This window comes from Squalius cephalus, assembly GCF_949319135.1.
Source record: "Squalius cephalus genome assembly, chromosome: 11".
Taxonomy (NCBI): Eukaryota; Metazoa; Chordata; class Actinopteri; order Cypriniformes; family Leuciscidae; genus Squalius; species Squalius cephalus.
In genome coordinates, this window is record NC_137132.1 from 16,828,939 (window position 1) to 16,850,615 (window position 21,677).

Sequence of the window (21,677 nt, forward strand, 5' to 3'; positions counted from 1 at the left end):
GGAATCTCAGCAGGCTTTTTACATGAACGTTAATGGGCAAAACAGCCATTTTTTAATTGATGATGTATTTATTTGTCCTCAAAGAGGAACTTCTTTTCCACAGTGGTGCATACATAATAAAGACACATAGAACTTATTATACAATAATCAACACACCAAATTACAAACATTGACAAAGGCGTAGCACACCAGTGGCTGATCCTCTCTGTGCATTGAATGGTTTTTAAAACCCGTATAGAAGTAGGGATGAAGCTCTTATAATTAGCCTTTTTACACATGGGTATTCTGTTCCTACGGCCAGAAGGGAGGGGGGTAAAATATTGTTGAAGTGGATGATCAGAATCTTGTATAATTGTCAACACTTTACGGATCATGAATGACTTAACAGTCAGATAAACTGTAAGTTGAAACACCAATAATTTTGCTGGCTAACTGAGTTATCTTAACAAGTTTGTTCTTATTAGTGACTAAAAGCACTTATTAGTGGCACCATACAGAAGAACTGGTTTATTAATACTACGATACAGAAGAAGAAGATGAGGTTGGTTTTTATTTTTATTTAAAATGGTTAATCCCATTTCATATAATCACATTAGGGTGGTGTACACATAATCCATATTTTTGCATTCAAAAACAGCTTGATGAAGTGCAAAGTAGATGTAAGAGATCTCATGAAAGGATGGGCATTCAGAGAAATTTGTAGTCAAGTCAGTGTTGTTTAGTATAACTGAGATACTATTATAGTTTCTATTGATATTTTCCAATTAGTTATGGATAGGGTTAGGTTTAGTGGTAGGGCTAGGGTTAGGACTACATTTTCGGACAGGAATGTTGTTCCAGGATCAACAAAATATGGCCAACTTGGCAAAATCGTTTTGACCACCATGCCTCCTTACAGTGTTCTTGGTTAATGAATTAACATAGCACAGTTAATCAGACATTAACGTTCTGTTTTATTATTATATTAAATGCAGCTTTGTCATTGTAGGGTCTTGGACTTAAAGTGAAGATCTGGCATGGGACTGGAAACGTTTAATACCGAAAGGTGAGAGGTCGTGTGAGGGAACCTGCCCCATGGCCAATTGAGAGAGCACCTTCCCTATGATAGGGCCGAACTTGAAGCCGTGGCCTGTGGAGAAAGAAAAAAATTAATAAATCAAATTAACTGAGAGGTGAATCATCATAGGATGGAGTTGACATTCATTCAATCCACTGGGGTAAAAGAACCGCACCTCACGGGAATGAACAACGGACCTCTATAAATAGCCATTATCTGTCGTCCACGGTCTAACTCAGAAAGCCTTTGCATGAGAGAGCATAGAGAGAGAGAGAGAGAGAGAGAGAGAGAGAGAGAGAGAGAGAGAGAGAAAAAGCTAGCACCATCACACCCGCTGTCATGGGACGTTTAATTTTTGGGTGGGATTTGGGCAAAATTGTACAGTACATTAAGAAAATTGTTCTCCTTTATTGAAGGGAGTGGACTATCAGAGGCTTCATTATAGCATGGTTCTGTACATGTATGTTTTATTTTTTGTTGTGTTAAAGAAATATATTTAGCTTAAAATGAAAATTCTGTCATTATTACTCATCCTCATGTCATTTCATACCAATCTTTCATTCAGAAAGAAGTAATGTACACTACTGTTCAAAAGTTTTGGGTCGGTAAGATCTTTCAATGTTTTTATATGAAGTCTCTTATGTTCACCAAGGCTGCAGTTATTTTATTTAAAAAACAAAAAAACAGTAATATTGTGAAATATTATTACCATTTAAAATAACAGTTTTCCTTTTTTTTATTTATTTTAAAATGTAAATTATTCCTGTGATGTCAAAGCTGTATTTTCAGCATCATTACTCCAGTCTTCAGTGTCACATGATCATTCAGAAATCAATATGATATGCTGATGTGGTGCTAAATAAACATTTCTTATTATTATCATCACTATTGAAAACAGTAGTTCTGCTTAATAGTTTTGTGGAAACTGTATTACATTTTCTTTCAGGATTCAAAATGAATAGATTATTTAAAAGAACAGCTTGTATTTGAAATAGAAATTGAATTTGTGACATTATAAATGTATTTACTGTCACTTTTGATCAATCTGTCCTAAATTTTTTCTAAACTTTTGAACGATAGTGTACTTGTCTGTATTTTCCATGCAATTACAATGATCAGAGACTTTTAAGCTTCTAAAAGAACTCAACAGCACCATCAAAAAATAATAAAAAGTGGCCCATATGAAATATACACTGTATTCAAAGACTTCTGAATACATATGATAGTTTTGTGTGAGAAACAGACTGCAATTTAAGTTATATCTACTGAAAATCTTGATATTATCCATCCCTGAGTTAATGGGAGTAATAATAATAATATCTGATTCAAGAACACACAGTTAAAGGGATGGTTCAGAGTAAAATCAACCTTGGGTCCTTTGCACCATGACCTCGAGCCAAACACCCGAGGCCATGACGGCTCATGCTACTGCTAACCCGGACGTCGACGTCACTTCAGTGGTTTGGGAAAAGCACGTAAATAAATAGTGTGGGGGAGTGTTGATTTTACTCCGAACCATCCCTTTAAGTGATTTTTTTTTTAATGAATCAGCTGATTAGGTTCACAAAACTAGCCATGAATCAAACTGATACGATTCTCAAATTCAAATCATGAGTGAATAATGATTGAATTTCAGTCTGTTCCTCACAAAAAACTATTCTATGACTTTAGAAGACATGGATTATAAAAACTGCTTTTATAATACTTTTGCATGTTTTTGAAAAAGCTTCAGTCCCCATTTATAGTGACTGCATGCATGGATCAGAACAACCAGCACAATCTTTAGAATTTCTCCTTTTGTGCTCCACAGAGGACAGAATACAGTTGAGTACATGACAGAATTGTAATTTTCAGGTGACCTATCCCTTTAAGAAAGAGACGGAGATGGAGCTGGGTGAGATGTTAAAAATGCACTGCATTCTTCTCCGACGCTCTCAGCTCTTGCCTTTGCGGATTGGGTGGCTGTTTGAAGTCTGCAAGGCTGGTCTGTGAGTGGATATGGCTTCGACCGGCAGATGTGCGCGTGGAGGGTCTTCTGTTCTTGCTTAAACCCCACTGATGTGACTGGGTATCCATGGCAACTGGAGGGCCTTGAGCTTGGAGATTGGCTCGAGACAAATTCCGAATGGAAAGAAGGGCAACTTCCCGCCCAAACTCTGTAGTTTGTGTGTTTGCCCCTGAAACTGATCCAATTCGCACCCTTTAGTTTTTCCCAAGCCGCAAATACAACAGCTGCGCCGAGGGCAGGAGAGCAGCGGGAAGGCGAAGCGCTGTCATTATGGTAGACAATAAAATGAGAAGAGGCAGGGAGAGGTTAATAGTGAGAATTCCTCTGCTCCTATCAGAGTTGTAATGTATTATTAAGGCAGAAGAATATATGTCATAAATCATTAGTGCGCGATGTGCCAGAGCAATGGGACGGTACCGGTAAAGTGAGGCAGCCACACAATGCTTCCTGTGACACCTCCAAAGCAGCTCCTTTAACTGGAGACAATGCATCACAAGATGAATAGCTACACAGTGCCACCATAATACTGAATTTCTCTTCCTAACCCCTTCTTCCACCAAACACCACCATCCGCGCCCCGTGCTGCTAACCAGCGCTTCTCTGAAGTGATTACCAGCGGAATTTAATTAGCCCCATAATTAGTCTAAGGAGGAGGTGATGTGAACAGATGGAACAAATGTCAGGTGAACCCTTTGGCCCCCTGAGAGGCGGGTTCGGGAGCACGCAGGAGCCTGGGGAGCCAGCAACCGCCTTTAATTAAACGATAAAAAGACCCCCGCACTGGGGGCTTCGCTTCCTGTCCTTCACCGGCGCCCTGTTCCATTCCCTCATTAAAAAGTTAAGACACCTCTCCGAGTCTTTGTGACTGTGTGCCTGTGTTTTACAGGGACGGGAGTGTACAGAGTTCATTAGAGCTCGAACTGACCTGAGAATCCAGCACCGATGATGATGTTGCCGTAGGTTGGGTGGGAATCAAGGACAAAGTGGTGGTCTGGTGTGACCTACAAACAACGAAGCAGGGGAATGTTAAACATCAAGACTAGATTGTAATTATTTCTGCAAATATTTGACCTTTCCGCACTGTATGAACATGCACACGGCATGAATTATAAGCGCTGTTTGAACTGAACTTAAAAATTAAAGATAAGCTTAAGTGATGAACAAATTGACTGAGGAATGACAAACTTTAATTTTAAAGTTAGAACATATAGTACTCTACCGTTCAATGGTTGTTTTGAAAGAAATGAATACTTTTATTCAGCAAGGACACATTAAATTGATCACAACTGACAGTAAAAACTTTTACATTGATACACTGAAAAGATTTCTATTTCAAATAAACTCAAATGTTCTTTTGAACTTTCTATTCATAAGAGAATGCATCACAGTTTCCACAAAAATATTAAGCAGCTCAACAGTTTTAAATAATAATAATAATAATAATACAGTAAATGTTTCTTGAGCACTAAATCAGCATATTAGAATGATTTCTGAAGGGTCATGTGACACTGAACACTGGAATAATGATGCTGAATCACAGGAATAAATTAAATGTTAGATATACTCAAACCTGATCTTTTAAATTGTATTTTTTTATTTTTTTATTATACCATATTGCTGTTTTTACGGTGTCAAATAAATGCAGCCATGATGAGCACGAGAGACTATTGAAAAATCTTTCCGACCCCAAACTTTTGAACAGTTGTTTTGTTTCTAAAGACGCTTTTTCACTTCGTCCTAAACAAATGTCATTTCTGATTACTACAAACAGAGACCGGTTCAGCAGAAATGATTATTTTGATTCATTTCGAGCCACTTGTATATTTTCCTTTGAAGTATGAAAGTAATCGATACAGTGGTTGGCTGACTGAGATGTTGCTCTGTGCAGCATGCTTCTAGAAAACTGCTTTATAATATTCCACTCAGTTTCTTGCTTTAATACTGAACTTTATCTCAGCGTGTTCACAGACGTTCTGTGGATCTCCTGACAGGGCAGTTTATAAAGGATTTAGGTTGTGTTGCATCATCGCTGTCCTTTTCATGTTTGATGTGATTGTACCTTGCATTTGTAAGCTGTGTTTGTATTATTTTTTCATTTCATCCATCTGGATGGAAACTTTGCTTGGTCATGCAAAAAACTGAAAACCTGCTTTGAGAGAATTTACTTTTTTGATGTAGCCTACTGATGCATCAAAGGCACTATATATTAAAATATCCAAAAACCACTAGATCAATGTTATATATTTTGTTGACTTGTGAACTTACATTATCCCATTTTTTTCCCCAACAATGGTTAAATCCAGACAAATGCACAATTTTAACCAGTGTAACAGCTTGTGTCATTGCGTCAATGACGTAATATCCGTGTTACCTTCGATTTCCCATTTTTAGATTTTTTATTAGACAGTTGAGCAACTGTTCGGATACCTTATGGACAGAAAACGAATCATTGTTATATAGCTCAACATGCTTCATACACAGCATGGTTCTTATTGTTTGAATCTCTTGTTTTCTTGAGTAACATGTTTGTACTATGCCTCAGAAACAATACTATTTTGTGGCTAACGTGGCATAATCAGAAAGAGCTTTATTTGTAGTAACATTAATACAGCATTTTCTCTGCCATAGACTATATTTTAAAATTAATTGCATGCATTTAGCAACAGAAGTCATCCAGCTTTTATTAATATGATATTCCAATGTCAATCAATATCGAACAAGTAAAGCACTGCGTTATAATATTCAATAACCCAAATATTTAATTTGTCAAATAAAGTGACCTGTATGAGTAGTAATTCAGCTCTTGCGGCTGTTTCATTAGAATAAAATAAAATAATATGAATTTAAGTGGTCAAATGTAACTCTAACAAACTTCAAGTTCAGGGAAGAAGGCGGGAACCGTCAAACGTTAAAGGTAACTTTAATCGTGAAATAAACAAACAACAAAACGAAAGGAGCGGCAGCGGCCGACTGTGGCATATAAGCGTAATAAAATCTCCTCTATGGGACTCGAGCCGCTCCCACGGCTCTTGGCTCCACCCTGCTTCATACCTAGTAATGTAAATAAAACTTTAATACATTAGCTCATCCATGAACATGATTTCTACCTGAGTCCCGTCGGATTGCTTTCCATCGGCTGTGGAGGTGAAGACGACAACTCCCATGATTTCACGCTCATTCACGCCGACATTAAGCTACGCCTTTGTTATTGTTTTGAATAAGAGACCTCTTGCGGCGAAACTTGCATAATGTGCCTTTCAATGAGAGGCTAACACTGTGACCCACTCAGATGTGATGCGACAAGTTTCCAGCGACAAGTAATTGGTCGTCAACAAACATTAAATGGGCTTCTGTATTCAGTGTAGACAAAGTCGGTGATTATAAGTGTCAGACTGAACGCCATTGGGTGGGGCTTATGGTTTGATAATGGAAAACTATTGTCAATGTCTTGCTTTAGAGGTAGTCATATGCAAATGTATTTGGCTGTGTGAGATCACATATCCAACATAACCATTTTTGGTTTTGGAGCTTGGTTAAATGTTTTTTTTTTATAATGAGGAGAATGTTTTAAACTATGAAACTTGCAGAATGTTTTAATGGTACAAATACCTCTCTCTCTTATATGACAAAAGATCAAGGAAATTTTGATTTCTCATTTTAAAAGAGATTCCCTTTAAAAAGGTTTTTTTTTTTTTTTTTTTTCATGACACTGTATTTTGCCTTACATTAATGAGAATGGGTTTGGGGGTGGGGTTAAAATTAGCTGAATTGTACATTTTTTGAGGTTCACTGTAAAAGTAAACTGAAAAAAATTCTGAAAAAGAAATCAAGCATCCCACAAAATATCCTGTCATGGTCATGTCTGATTAGGACAAAAGTCCGATTTACATGAAAGAAATAGCTTTAATCACTTTTCACCATATCAGGTCATGTCAGAATCTAAAAAATAATCATAATAATTTTCAAACCCAAGTAGAACTGAAATTAATGGCTTGGTTCAATTCCAGCAACCGTTTAATCAAATGGCATGTCAAAATAAAATATGAGCCATGCATTCAAATACGGTATCCTTCTTCTTTCCTTAAGTGAGAAAGAAAGTTTGGTCTGGGGGACACAGTGGCAGATCAGTGATGGCACCTAAGGACAAGCAATGAAGTCACTCACCGTGTACATGCAACTCTCCACCACAGCGGGCACTGGCACCAGCCCAGGGAGACAGCGGGTTATGTAGCGCATGAGAATATCGATGTCGCCTCTATCCGTCTGTTTATCTCGCTCATCCGGTTCAGTCTCGCTGCCCATGTGGTAACACACCTGCTCAGACACATGCACGCACACTATGATCCATAAAGCCAAACTGACCTATGATACATTACGGATCTGTGATCCACCGCTCGGTATGCTTGGAGGAGCAGCAGATATACGTGCAGAAGGCAGGCTCCAGCGACTAGAGCAGACATAATGCATCTAACATGACACAGCCATCTGTGCTCTCCCATTCAGCCTTGCTAAGTGTGATGAGACTGAAGACTCCTGCTGGGCTCTCCTGCATACTGAAACTGAGCCATTAGTACCAGGAGAACACAGACCAGAGGAGAGTGTTTCTTCTCTGCTTCTGTAAAAGCATCAAGGACTGTGTATCCATTCGGAGAGCTATAGAGTCACTGATGTACTCGGTCTCTGAAAGCTCTCTGAGTGTGGATGTGTACTGTATTGCTACATGAGGGAATTGTGGATTAATTAACAAAGGATGAAACACTATGGTGCTGAATCTTTGTGGCTTTTTTATGAGATGTGGGCAGGCGGTTACAGTAACGCAATGGTCTGTGGTACATATTGTTATGGTGGTTTAGAGTAGGCTATATCTATTGTTGCTAAGGAAAAGTGCTTTTTTAAATGAAAAACATGGGACAAATAGAAGAGCAGACTAGGAGGCCATTCACACAGAACGTGTTTTTGCAGTTAAAAACACGAGACACAGGTCAGTGGAAAGAAAAATACACCACAAGGTCTTGAGATGAGTTTTTTTTAACTTTTAACAACTTTTAACTTGAGAGCCCCATTTTGCTAGCCTGGCAAGCCAGACCTACATCAAGATGTTAGGTCTGGCAACTCACCATAGACACGGCTCAATCCGAGGGGCGGGATAAACGGCTGTCTTTCAAATTCCCTCTGCACGCAATAGGACAGCGCTTCAACCAACCAGAGCGTTTTCCCAACAGCGGAGCTAACGTTAGTTGATAGATTCCACTTTTGAATCTGGCCGGCAAAACTACGAACACATCTTCCTTTTTTAAGAATGACTTAAGTGCCGTTCTTTGCTCTTTTCTCAAAGAAAAACTTAACTCCAAGTCCACTCCAAGCAGCAGCCGCCATTCTTTGTTTTCAAGTAGCAGGGAACCGTCACAACTCTGTCGTCATTATGTTAAGCCCGCCCCGCCTACTCTATACACGATGTGATTGGCCTGACCCAGTTTAGGTTTTTACAGCTCCGAAAGTCAACGGAGAGTTGCTAGACTACCCTGGCTGCAAAATAAATTTTGCTGCCGCTAGGGTGCGTCTAGATTTCTAGGCTACCATTTTGCTGCAAAAGATGTGAGACGCGAATGTAAGGGTCAAACACGTCCGTCTAGCGTGTTTACATAGAAAACAATGGAAAAGTGGCGTGGTGCAATTAAAAAAACGTGTTCTGTGTGAACGGTCCGTAAAGATGTGGTTTAAACTGTATTTTGACCTTTTTGTCCATTTTTTTTTTGTGTGTGAAACATGTCATGGACAGGAACCAGGGTTTTATATTTATTTATTTATTTATTTATATATTATTATAGTATTTATTAATATTTAAAACAAGCTTTTATTTTTATATTTAATTTTTTGTTTATTTTAGTTTAATTTTGTTATGTGTTTTTGTTGCAAGTTTTTTAAATATATATTTCTATTTGGCTATAATTTATTTTTATTTCAGATTTTAGTACTTCAACTTAAACTTTTCTCAGATATCTCAGTAGCTCATTTTCGTTTTAAGTTTTTTAAGTTGTTCATGTCATATTTATATTTTATTTCAGCTTTTTCAGCTATTTCATTGAATGGAAACTATTATTAATAGTTTTAGCTTTAGGAATCTATAACAACACTGACAGGATCTGGAATGATGCAAGCCAGACTTTAAACTGAGCACCACAAGCTAGATAACCACTTGGCCATGGCTCCAACCAAACATGTTCTTTAAAAAAAAAAAAAAAAAACCCAGCAACCCTGCTGTCACTCACCTTCATTAGTCCTGGATACTCATTGGACGGGAGGCCGTAAATGTCATATTCACCCTCTTTCGGCTCCATCTGTATAAAACATGGAAAACGTTGGCTGACACTATAGGTGCCTGGGATCTTCTCCTTCCAGTAGCATACGTTAATCTTTACAACCTGCACAAAAATAAATGACCCATATTACAGATAAAAAACAGCATGTAAATTAAAATGAATATAAACACTGATATTGAGCACACATCAGGGTAAATGTAATAAGGAGTGAAGATTTGGTAGCTCAGAATATTCCAGCCTCTCTTCTCATTCAGAGACCATAAAAATTCACCAGTGCAAAAATTCATTGCTCATATATTGTCGTGCTCACCCAAGCGCAGACTTTCAAGCCTGTGCTATCCTGAAAAATGCAATTCCAATTCTGGGTCCAATTCGGAGTTTAACTAACACAGAGTACTTTTTCCATCACTTCTCTCGTGGCGTGTGACACATAAGAGATCTCTGTGGACTGGAGACTCTGGGAGCTGTTTATAGGATTGGGAGGTGAGTAAAAAGGTGGTTTCTGTACATTCACAAATAACTCACTTTTCATTCTGCCCAGGGGTGTAATCCAGATCAATCTATATGTGGCTGTGTGTGTTTCACAAGCTATGGCTGGTAGTCAATATGCTTTATATATTCCCACGCTCACATTATTCAGAACTTGTTTTCCAAACCCAGACATTTCACAATGATATATTGTTCCACGATGCCTTTAAAGAAAGAAAGAAAGAAAGAAAGAAAGAAAGAAAGAAAGAAATTATAGGTGAGAATCAAATTAAATGATGGATGGATGGATGGAAGAAAGGAAGAAGGTGAATGAACAGATAGATTGAAAAAGTGAGTAATTGAGAAAATTAAAGAGTGTAAGTAGGTGAAGAAAGAAATATAACAACTGGATGGATGGAAAGATGAAAAAATAATGTGTTTAGATGAGTAACTGAAAAAAACAAAGAAAAAAAATTATGTAGGTGAGAAATATTTAATGAAATAATGGATGGACGGACGGACGGACGGACGGACGGAAGAAAGAAGTTGAGAAAATTATTGGATGGATAAAGGGATGTAAAAAGAAGATAAGTAGGTAAAGAAAAAATATGACAAAAGAATGGATGAATTAATATTACTAGGTGACTAATTAATCACATAAGAAAGAAAGAAAGAAAGAAAGAAAGAAAGAAAGAAAGAAAGAAAGAAAGAAAGAAAGAAAGAAAGAAAGAAAGAAAAAATAAATTATGTAGGGGAGAAAAATTAAATGGATGGATGGATAGAAAAAGTGACTAGTAAGTAAACGAGAGAATGAATGAATGAACAAACAGATGAAATAAAGAGGGTGAAGAGAAATATAACAAATAGATGGAAAGATAAAAAAGAAAGAAAGAAAGGGTGAGAAAATGAATGGATGGATGGAAAAGCAAATAAATGAAAATGAATGAATGAATTATAAAAATAAAGAGGGTAAGTAGGTTAAGAAAGAAATATAAGAAACTGATGGATGGATGGATGGATGGATGGATGGATGGATGGATGAAAGATGTAATTCATTAATTTAATCATTCGTGGATGCATGAAAAATGCATGACAGTTGAATGGTTGAAATAAAAAAGAAAGTAGGTGAGTGAAAGAAAGAATGAATGAATGAATGAAAGGGTGAGTAAATGAAAGAAGGAAGATGACAGTATGTACACACCTTGAGTGGCAGCTGCAGTCCAGTGTGTGTCAGTAGTCTGTTAGCCCAGGGTCCAGCTGTGATCACCAGGCTTCTCCCTCTGTAGACTCCAGAGCCTGTGGTTACAGTGACCACAGCGCCAGGCGTAATGTCGATCACTTTCTCCCCGTCCTTTATCACACCCTCACTGGACTGAAAGAGCCTCTGAGAGAACACACACAGACAAACACCACATGCACAAGCAGATTAAAGCGCTTCAATCTGACTACAGGATGTTCAACTTTACTGCATAGATGAAACTTCTTCAAAACAGCTCATCTCAGACAGAAACCCCTATTAAGAACAGCGAGGAGAGCCTGGTTCAAATTTAACAGGGGCTGAGTTTGACACAGAGAGATGTCAACGGGGATCAGTTAAAACTGAAAAGATCTGGTCAGATTCGGGCAAGAGATAATAGAGTTTCCTTAGTGAGAGCCAACAGGGAGCTTATCACTGCACTCTGTAGCTGCTGTAGGCAGAGCTTATTGAATCCAGAGAGGCATTGTGTATAAAAGTGCATGGCCATATTCCCTAGATAGGGTGTAAGGAGCCTTTAACAAGCAAGTTTTGCAGCCATATCTTATCTTCGAGAGCTTTAAAAAGCACTGTGAAGGCGACACTGAAGTAGTTATGTACATGAACATTTCTCACAGTGAAAGTTTAGGAGTCTCACACACTAAGAGATTTATTTCCACAGTACACTGAATTTATTTCACACTACTTGAATTGCTTTAACAGAGCTGAGCACTCTTATCTGGCAACCGAAATAACAATTTGAATAATAATAAGAGCATTTATCATAAAAAGAGAATCTAAAATGTCAAATAAAAAGTCTACACTTGAAATTATACCCGAAAGTCATAGGCGGCGAGCTACATAGGCCTACCGTGCACCCCCCCCACCTCCCAACAAAACCATACTTTTTTGAAAGGTCTGGATGTGTAGAATATGAATCTGAATGTTAACATTGAAAATTTTGGGTTGCACTACCTGTTTTAGCCCTGTGAATAGGGAAACCCTAAAAAACGATTTTAAGCGATTTTAACACATCGAGATTGTCCTAGTCAATCAGAACAGCTTTTAGGTGACCCAATACACACTCAAACTTAACATATGATGACTTAGGTCAAATACCTACCATGCTGCTTATTGGTAGGTGTCTAAAATTAACATAGGTAAGGCTTTATGTCGATATAATGAGCCCATTTCAAGGCCACGACCTAGATTCGCCTATCATGCACCCCAACCCCCTCCCCTTAAAAAAAATCATGCTTTTCTGAAAGGTCTGTATGTGTAGAATATGAATCTGAATGTTAACATTGACATTGTTGGGATACACTAACTGTTTTAGCCCTGTGAATAGGGAAACCCTAATAAACGATTTTAACACGTCGAGATTGGCCTAGTCAATCAGAGCAGCTTTTAGGTGACCCAATACTCTTACTACACTAAATTGATAATTACTTTAAATAGTTGTTTTTAATTATTTTTAATTTAATATAGTTAAGGCCTTGTATGGATATAATCGATCAAGGACCATTTCCATAGCATCAGTTAATATGCTAACGTGCTAACATTCCAACATATCAAAGCTGACTACGAAATTATTCACAGCTCCTCCTCACCCTCCCCATCTTTATTTAATATAATTGACCCCTCTTACTACATTGATAGTTACTTTAAATAGTTGTTTTTAATTATTTTTAATTTAATATAGTTAAGGCCTTGTATGGATATAAAATAATATCCTTTATAAAATATATTATGGATATAATGCAAGATTAGCCAGAATGAAAGAAATACGTGACAAGAGATTAACTGAACCACTGGAATCTGCTCACAGAATGAATGTAACCTGTGAACTTATACCAGACACCATTACAGAAGGTGATGGATATCACAGAGAATGCTACCAAATATTTGATACAGAAAATAAATACAGTGGGGCAAAAAAGTAATTAGTCAGCCACCAATTGTGCAAGTTCTCCCACTTAAAAAGATGAGAGAGGCATGTAATTTTCATCATAGATACACTTCAACTATGAGAGACAAAATGAGAGAAAAAAAGTCCAGAAAATCACATTGTAGGATTTTTAAAGAATTTATTTGCAAATTATGGTGGAAAATAAGTATTTGGTCAATAACAAAAGTTAATCTCAATACTTTGTTATATACCCTTTGTTGGCAATGACAGAGGTCAAACGTTTTCTGTAAGTCTTCACAAGGTTTTCACACACTGTTGCTGGTATTTTGGCCCATTTCTCCATACAGATCTCCTCAGCAGTGATGTTTTGGGGCTGTCTCTGGGCAACACGGACTTTCAACTCCCTCCAAAGATTTTTTTATGGGGTTGAGATCTGGAGACTGGCTAGGCCACTCCAGGACCTTTAAATGCTTCTTACAAAACCACTCCTTTGTTGCCCGGGCGGTGTGTTTGGGATCATTGTCTTGCTGAAAGACCCAGCCACGTTTCATCTTCAATGCCCTTGATGATGGAAGGATGTTTTCACTCAAAATCTCACGATACATGGCCCCATTCATTCTTTCCTTTACATGGATCAGTCGTCCTGGTACCTTTGCAGAAAAACAGCCCCAAAGCATGATGTTTCCACCCCCATGCTTCACAGTAGGTATGGTGTTCTTTCTCCTCCAAACACGACTTGAGTTTTTACCAAAAAGTTCTATTTTGGTTTCATCTGACCATATGACATTCTCTCAATCCTCTTCTGGATCATCCAAATGCTCTCTAGCAAACTTCAGACTGGCCTGGACATGTACTGGCTTAAGCAGGGGGACACGTCTGGCACTGCAGGATTTGAGTCCCTGGCAGCGTAGTGTGTTACTGATTGTAGCCTTTGTTACTTTGGTCCCAGCTCTCTGCAGGTCATTCACTAGGTCCCCCCGTGTGGTTCTGGAATTTTTGCTCACCGTTCTTGTGATAATTTTGACCCCACGGGGTGAGATCTTGCGTGGAGCCCCAGATCGAGGGAGATTATCAGTGGTCTTGTATGTCTTCCATTTTCTAATATTTGCTCCCACAGTTGATTTCTTCACACCAAGCTGCTTACCTATTGCAGATTCCGTCTTCCCAGCCTGGTGCAGGTCTACAATTTTGTTTCTGGTGTCCTTTGACAGCTCTTTGGTCTTGGCCATAGTGGAGTTTGGAGTGTGACTGTTTGAGGTTGTGGACAGGTGTCTTTTATACTTAAAACGAGTTCAAACAGGTGCCATTAATACAGGTAACGAGTGGAGGACAGAGGAGCCTCTTAAAGAAGAAGTTACAGGTCTGTGAGAACCAGAAATCTTGCTTGTTTGTAGGTGACCAAATACTTATTTTACAGAGGAATTTACCAATTAATTCATTAAAAATCCTACTATGTGATTTTCTGGATTTTTTTTCTCATTTTGTCTCTCATAGTTGAAGTGTACCTATGATGAAAATTACAGGCCTCTCTCATCTTTTTAAGTGGGAGAACTTGGACAATTGGTGGCTGACTAAATACTTTTTTGCCCCACTGTACCACAAATCCTGTAGAGTCCAATATACACAAAATTTAGAAAAATTGAGAAGTGCAAGCACAGAAAACAAGGCCAAACAAATCCAAATAGTAGAAGCTCACGGTGAGACATTTGGTGCTGTATCTCGAGTTATTGACAAGGAAATCATCGGCAGCAACAAAATGATGAAATTGACTGATCTGACCAAAATCTACATAGCTCATCTAGGATGCACAAACTTGCCTCAGCACCAAATGCCTCACCGTGAGCTTCTACTAGTTGGATTTGTTTGCTTGCACTTCTCCATTTTTCTAAATTTTGTGTATATTGGACTCTACAGGATTTGTGGTATTTAGCTTCTGTAGCAAATAGATCCTTTCCTCTAATTCTGCGAAGCAAATTTTCATCAAATTTTTGTTCTGCAACTTTGAGGACTGTTCTCCACCCATCACACTCAAACTCTCTTAACCCCTCATTCGTCCATATCCCTTTCTTTTGTACCTTCTTCCGTGTAATTGAGTTGCAGAATATACAGTCAGGTGTGAAGAGCACCTTGTCACCAGTTGAGGCCCTCTGACTTTGCCTTGAACTTGCTGCTAATAGTTCAGGCTTCTGGTCGAGTCTTTTGAGATTCATGGTGAATCTTTGGTAGCATTCTCTGTGATATCCATCACCTTCTGTAATAGTGTCTGGTATAAGTTCACAGGTTACAGTCATTCTGTGAGCAGATTCCAGTGGTTCAGTTAATCTCTTGTCACGTATTTCTTTCATTCTGGCTAATCTTGCATCAGAATCTACGTTTGCCCATAATTGCAAGAGTGGTCTATATACAAGACCAGGGACATGCACAATGCATCTGGACTTTGGTTTTGTCCCATGACATACCCTATGCCTTGAAGGACCTGCAGTCACTTGGCCCACTGACTCATGTCTTTACTCAGGCATAACTGAGCAGTTCAACTATGTTGAAGAAACCAACTACATAACCGACTAGATTATCTATGTGTGTGAGGTGTGTGTGTGTGTGTGTGTGTGTGTGTGTGTGTGTGTGTGTGTGTATAAGCTACTGGACGTCTAAAATTTCCCTTTGGGATGAATAAAGTATATATCTATCAATCTATCAAATGTAATCTAAAATAATTAAAAACAAATATTTAAAGTAAGCATCAATGTAGTGTAGTAAGAGGGGTCAATTATATTAAATTGTAAACTAAAATATTCAAACATCGAGCAATTCAGTGAAACAAATTTCTTGCTGTATAGGCAGAGGATGCAGACTTGGAGTATCTGTCTGTGTGAGTAAGAACAGTCTTTCAGGACAGTCTGCCTGACACAGAGGAAACTGTTAATGAAAATTAAAAAAATATCTTATTTTGTCATTGGATGAACAACCCAGACAGGTTTCTGATTTGTCAATGAAATTACTTCGATGGAAAGGGTAATGAGGGTTGGAATGTTAGCACGTTAGCATATTAACTGATGCTATGGAAATGGTCCTTGATCGATTATATCCATACAAGGCCTTAACCATATTAAATTAAAAATAATTAAAAACAACTATTTAAAGTAATTATCAATTTAGTGTAGTAAGAGTATTGGGTCACCTAAAAGCTGTTCTGATTGACTAGGCCAATCTCGACGTGTTAAAATCGTTTATTAGGGTTTCCCTATTCACAGGGCTAAAACAGTTAGTGTATCCCAACAATGTCAATGTTAACATTCAGATTCATATTCTACACATACAGACCTTTCAGAAAAGCATGATTTTTTTTAAGGGGAGGGGGTTGGGGTGCATGATAGGCGAATCTAGGTCGTGGCCTTGAAATGGGCTCATTATATCGACATAAAGCCTTACCTATGTTAATTTTAGACACCTACCAATAAGCAGCATGGTAGGTATTTGACCTAAGTCATCATATGTTAAGTTTGAGTGTGTATTGGGTCACCTAAAAGCTGTTCTGATTGACTAGGACAATCTCGATGTGTTAAAATTGCTTAAAATCGTTTTTTTAGGGTTTCCCTATTCACAGGGCTAAAACAGGTAGTGCAACCCAAAATTTTCAATGTTAACATTCAGATTCATATTCTACACATCCAGACCTTTTAAAAAAGTATGGTTTTGTTGGGAGGTGGGGGGGGTGCACGGTAGGCCTATGTAGCTCGCCGCCTATCATATCATGTTATTCTTTTTCAGTCTGTATGCCTCTTTACCAACTGCTACAGTGAGCTAAAACTGATTCTGTGGCTCCCATGAGGAGAACATTTCAGTGATACTTCTGTAAGGATGTGATAAAACACAATCGGTCCAAAGCGGGGTTTTGGAATGCTAGCAAATGTATTCATTTTGCATACGTAATTAGATGAGCATCTGATAGCTTTGAGCTGCCAAGCTAAATATAAGATTGACGTGTGACATTCCAACAGCCTCCTGGAGATTTTTTAAATAAATATTTTAATAATATGATTCACTGAAACAAGAAAAAAAAAAAAAATCTCTTTTTACGCTACCGTTCAAAAGTCTGGGATCACTGAGATTTTTATGCTTTTGATAGAAGATTTTTACGTGCAAGAATGCTTTATTTACTTTCAAACACTGTAATATAATGAAAGTCATATAATGAAATATGAATTTATTGTATTTTAATATATTTGACTTTTTATTTATTTATTCTGTGATAGCAAAGCTGAATTTTCAGCATCATTACTCCAGTCTTTAATGTCACATGATCCTTCATCCTTCTAATATGTTGATTTGGTGCTCAAGAAACATTTCTTGATCAATATCAAAAATAGTTGTTTTGCTTAATATTTTTCTGTGTAAATCATAAAAGTTATGCAAGTCATGATATAATAGAAAGTTAAAAAGAACATCATGTCTTTGAAATAAAAATCTTTTGTAACATTATAAATGATTTACTGTCACTTGTGATGAATTTAATGTGTGTTTACTGATTAAAAGTATCAATCTCTAGCAAACAATCTTACAGACCCTGAACTTTTGTACAGTAGTGCATGATCAGCTGACCTGTACTGTTCGGAGGGCTCTGTCCGCATACAACACCCCGGCATTGGTGTCCATCAGCGCTCCGTTCCCGTCGGTGAGATTCACATTGGGAATGTGCTGCCTGAACTCCTGCTTCTCCAAAACCACTCTGGGAATCTTGTGGCTTTGCATCATGGCCTGTAGGCGCGAGAAACCCTCGCTGTTCTCGGGACCCATAACCAGTAGGCCTGTGCGCCTGCGAAGGGAAGTGCATGAGATGACTTACAGTACGTGTCCACGTTGAACAGCTGCACCTTGATTTAGAAGTGGAAGTGCTTTGAGGCATGTGTAAATTGCCGTATGCGCCTGCTTGTGATGCAGGTGTCTTAATGTTTGGAGTTATGGCACTATGGATGAGAGGTTGGGAACACAGGTTTTAAATCAACAATGTGTGATAGATGGTCGTGCTGTTTTCTGTGGATACTGTTTTTCAAGGCCTACTTCATCTGCCAGCCATCATGATGCATAGGCAGCACGAGTTCACAGGTCCAAGTCATTCATCAGAGATTTTTATGACTGAATCCCCCACTGCGTGTGTGTGTGTGTGTGTGTGTGTGTGTTTGATTTGGGACACTGAAAGAAGGGCTCCATGCAACATTTGTCAATGCCTTTGTCCCTAATAGCAAAAGGGTCAGGTCACATAATGGTGGGGCAAGATCCTTTCTAAGGTAAATTAGTGTTTCAAAGATGTATTTTCAATTTGTCATTTTAATACTGACCGAATCAAACATGCATAGAATCATTTCCTTACACAACCTTAAAATTGCCTGCTGTTTTTAACTACCTCTAATCCTGTCTCGTTAGGAACATCTGTAATTGCAGAATCCTCATTTATTTTGACCTTCGTTGCACACTTTAACTGAAGCTAAATCTATCACTGTGCTGTCTGTCACAGCTTTATTATGAATTTTGACCTTTTTGGCAGCTCTCTGGGTAAAATAACAGTTGGTGGTTCAAGCTGCTGGAATCCCATCTATTGTAAAAAGAAAATGAATCAAAAATAAGAGTCAGAACGGCAACTGTAACAGTGTCAGGGATGATCTCTACCTTAATTAATTCAATCATTAATTATATTCATAATATTGTAATTTTCGGAAACGCCCTAGGCAAAGTGGGGTTTTGCACAATTCCAGCATAAATCTATTTCATTTTGTGAGGACTTTGCACTGATAATGGACAACACAAACTACTGTATGTTTCAATAATGAATTCAATACATAATATGACTAGGAGGACTATTTATAATAAAGCATCTCTAAACTGTGTTCTAATTTGTCTGTTGCGTAATAACCTTATCTGGCAAACTGTAAAGCTATAAAGGTGTGCTGATATTAATCAATAATCTTCAGAAAAAAATAACTGATTTTGATGTGTATACTATTCAAAAGTTTGGGGTCAGTAAGATTTTATACTGTTATTCAGCAAGGATGCATTAAATTGATTAAAAGTGAAAGTAAAAACATTTATGATGTTACAAGATTTCCATTTCAAATAAATTCAGTTCTTTGGAATTTTCTATTTCTCAATGAATCCTGAAAATGTGCCACAGTTTGCACCAAAATATTACGCAGAACAACAGTTTTCAACATTGATAATAATAATAAATATTTTTTGAGCAGCAAATCAGCATATTAAATTGATTTCTGAAGGATCATGTGAGACTTAAGCATGGCTGCTGAAAATTCTAAATATATTAACATAAAATCACTAGTTTTTACAGTAACTAGTGATAGTGAATATTACTGTTTTTACAGTATTTTTGATCAAATAAATGCAGCCTAGGTGAAAATAAGATACTTCTTTCAAAAAGGTGAAAAAATCGTATTGACCCCAAACGTTTAAATGGTAGTGTATATTTCCATTTAAGATAATGTTGCCATATGCATTTAAAAAGAAATTCATTAATGCCGGTCTTAAATGATTTTTGCAAGCCACTCCAAGAAATAATACAGAATTATTATCCAAAACCCCACTTTGCTTAAAAGTGTTTTTAAACTTTTGGAAGGCACTGAATGTTTATTCCAATGGGTTTTGTGACAGATGCATCCAGCGTAAACGTCTTTGCATAACCTCCCACATTCACACAACAGACACTTCCACCTGTGTGAAAACTAGTCCTGACCAAACCAGTAATAACAACTGCCACTCATTTGGAAAGCAAGTGCCTTCTAGTAGTAGTGCAAATATATATAGGAAGAAAAGAACAGAACAAATCCAGCATTCTTTAAAACCTTCCACACATTTTTCAGTCCCTGCCCAGCAGTCTCTGGGATGCTCAAGGGCACAGGTGGCCTCTCATCAGGACCCATCCATCAGAGAACTGGAGATGGATAGCGGCGACTGATTCTGCATCAAGGCTGAGTGGGCTTGATCCACTTGTGATCCATTAGACTTCTCTGACACTGGAAAAACAAGTGTGCCCCACGGTCCACGGATGATGCTCAGGGACTAGATTGAAAATGCTCCTTTAAGATATGATGAGTTCTATGACAAGTTTTAAAGTACTTTACATGCTGTACACCGAAACCTGGCATAGCACTCACCATAACTTTAAAGGAGCATTTTCATTCTAGTCCCTTATCATCACCATTCTCAGACTGTGGGGCACACTTGTTTTTCCAGTGTCTACATGTTGCATAGGGGTTAGAAAATGTTATAATTCTTCCTTAGATGCGTACATGCTCTCACCTGTACAGCTCAACACCTGCTTCTTCCTCAAGCTGAGCCCAGAGCTCATAGCTTTCCTGCATCATCTGTATGTAGAAATTTTCCTCATAGGCTTTCCGTATGATCCTGGTCTGGCCATGAGAGCTCCCTCTGGAGTGGGGCAGAACAAACTGGGGAAAAGGGGGAATTCGAAGAACACTATAATACTTATAAACATTATCTTGTTTCAATAATAATAAAAACCGACCATAACCGTCGAGTCCAAATGTTATATGCAAGAATTAATGCTGTCTTACAATTTTCTTACTGCTTTGAGTATTCTGCCTTGATAAGATAAAACAGGTACTTTTCTAACATTTGTTTAATGCTGTCATTTGGGAATGAATAATTCCGCAAATCATGCTGTAACCGACCTGCTCCAGCAGTAAAGTTTTCTGCTGGTTTTTGGCCAGCTGATAGGCAGTGCAGGACCCCTGGATCCCTGCGCCAATGACGATGCAGTCGTACACTTCAGACGACATTTCCAGCTTTAGTTCTCTCTCGTGAGATTCTTCTGACACAAACACGATGAAGTTGCCGTGACCTACTTTTCGTAGTAGTTCAAAGTTCTCCGGTTTCACTTATGTAACCATGATCAGCTGAATGTAAGAACCGCCTTCTGGGTTTATAGCACACACAATTTTTAGTGAAAGAAATTTAGTTTCATTCAAAGAAAGTAGTAGGACCGGTGTACGTCATGACGTAATGACGCCCATTACATCGCGGCGTAAAACTTTTCCAATATTATATTTGGATTGGGAAAATGTTTACATACGCAAGGAGAAATGGTCAGGGGGATCCAAGCCAAATTTAAAGTATTTCCTCCAGGAGTCCAAGGACTGCAGCATCTGTTTGGAGAACATTGTCAACAAAAAGCAAAATATTATATAAATAATATATAAATAATAATTATATATATATATATATATATATTTTTTTTTTTTTTTTTTTACAAAATTATAATAGTTTTTGATTAATGCTGTTATGTACACGCTGGAATTTTTGTAAATATTTTGAATACCGCTGTATACTTTGTTCTATTAAAAGACGTTACAATAAAGCACATATTGGTGTGTTTTTATTAGAATCAGAATCAGAATGAGCTTTATTTATGTTTACACAAGGAATATGTCTTGATAATAATGAAGTTTATTGTAATTTCAGTTTGTTTAAACCTGATTTAACAAATAAATAAACTTTAAAATTTAAAACTAAATTTAACTAAATAATTTAGAACCTAAACATAATTGTACATAATGCAACAGATGTACTTTCTTGGCTGAAATTGTGTTGCAGGTTTTAATAAAATGCTACTTAAACCAATGTTCTGTATGATTGTTGAAAACAGTATCATAATC

General features: G+C 37.7%; 1 protein-coding gene across 2 annotated transcripts; it reads right to left on the reverse strand.

Moving 5' to 3' along the window:
• Nucleotides 1-532: 532 nt before the first annotated feature.
• pipox (pipecolic acid oxidase) lies at nucleotides 533-21,041 on the reverse strand. 2 transcript variants are annotated; one of them, XM_079886319.1, is made up of 8 exons: nucleotides 20,694-21,041; nucleotides 20,302-20,450; nucleotides 17,596-17,809; nucleotides 11,055-11,237; nucleotides 9,335-9,487; nucleotides 7,230-7,379; nucleotides 3,991-4,066; nucleotides 533-1,129 (listed from the first exon to the last, which is right to left on the reverse strand). In XM_079886319.1, exons 1-8 carry the CDS (start codon nucleotides 20,799-20,801, stop codon nucleotides 999-1,001), a joined length of 1,164 nt encoding a protein of 387 aa, XP_079742445.1. In that variant the 5' UTR covers nucleotides 20,802-21,041; the 3' UTR covers nucleotides 533-998. The 2 variants fall into 2 exon arrangements, with proteins under 2 accessions (XP_079742445.1, XP_079742446.1); XM_079886320.1 differs by lacking the exon at nucleotides 7,230-7,379 and having other exon boundaries at nucleotides 20,694-20,948.
• Between the last annotated feature and the right edge of the window lie 636 nt (nucleotides 21,042-21,677).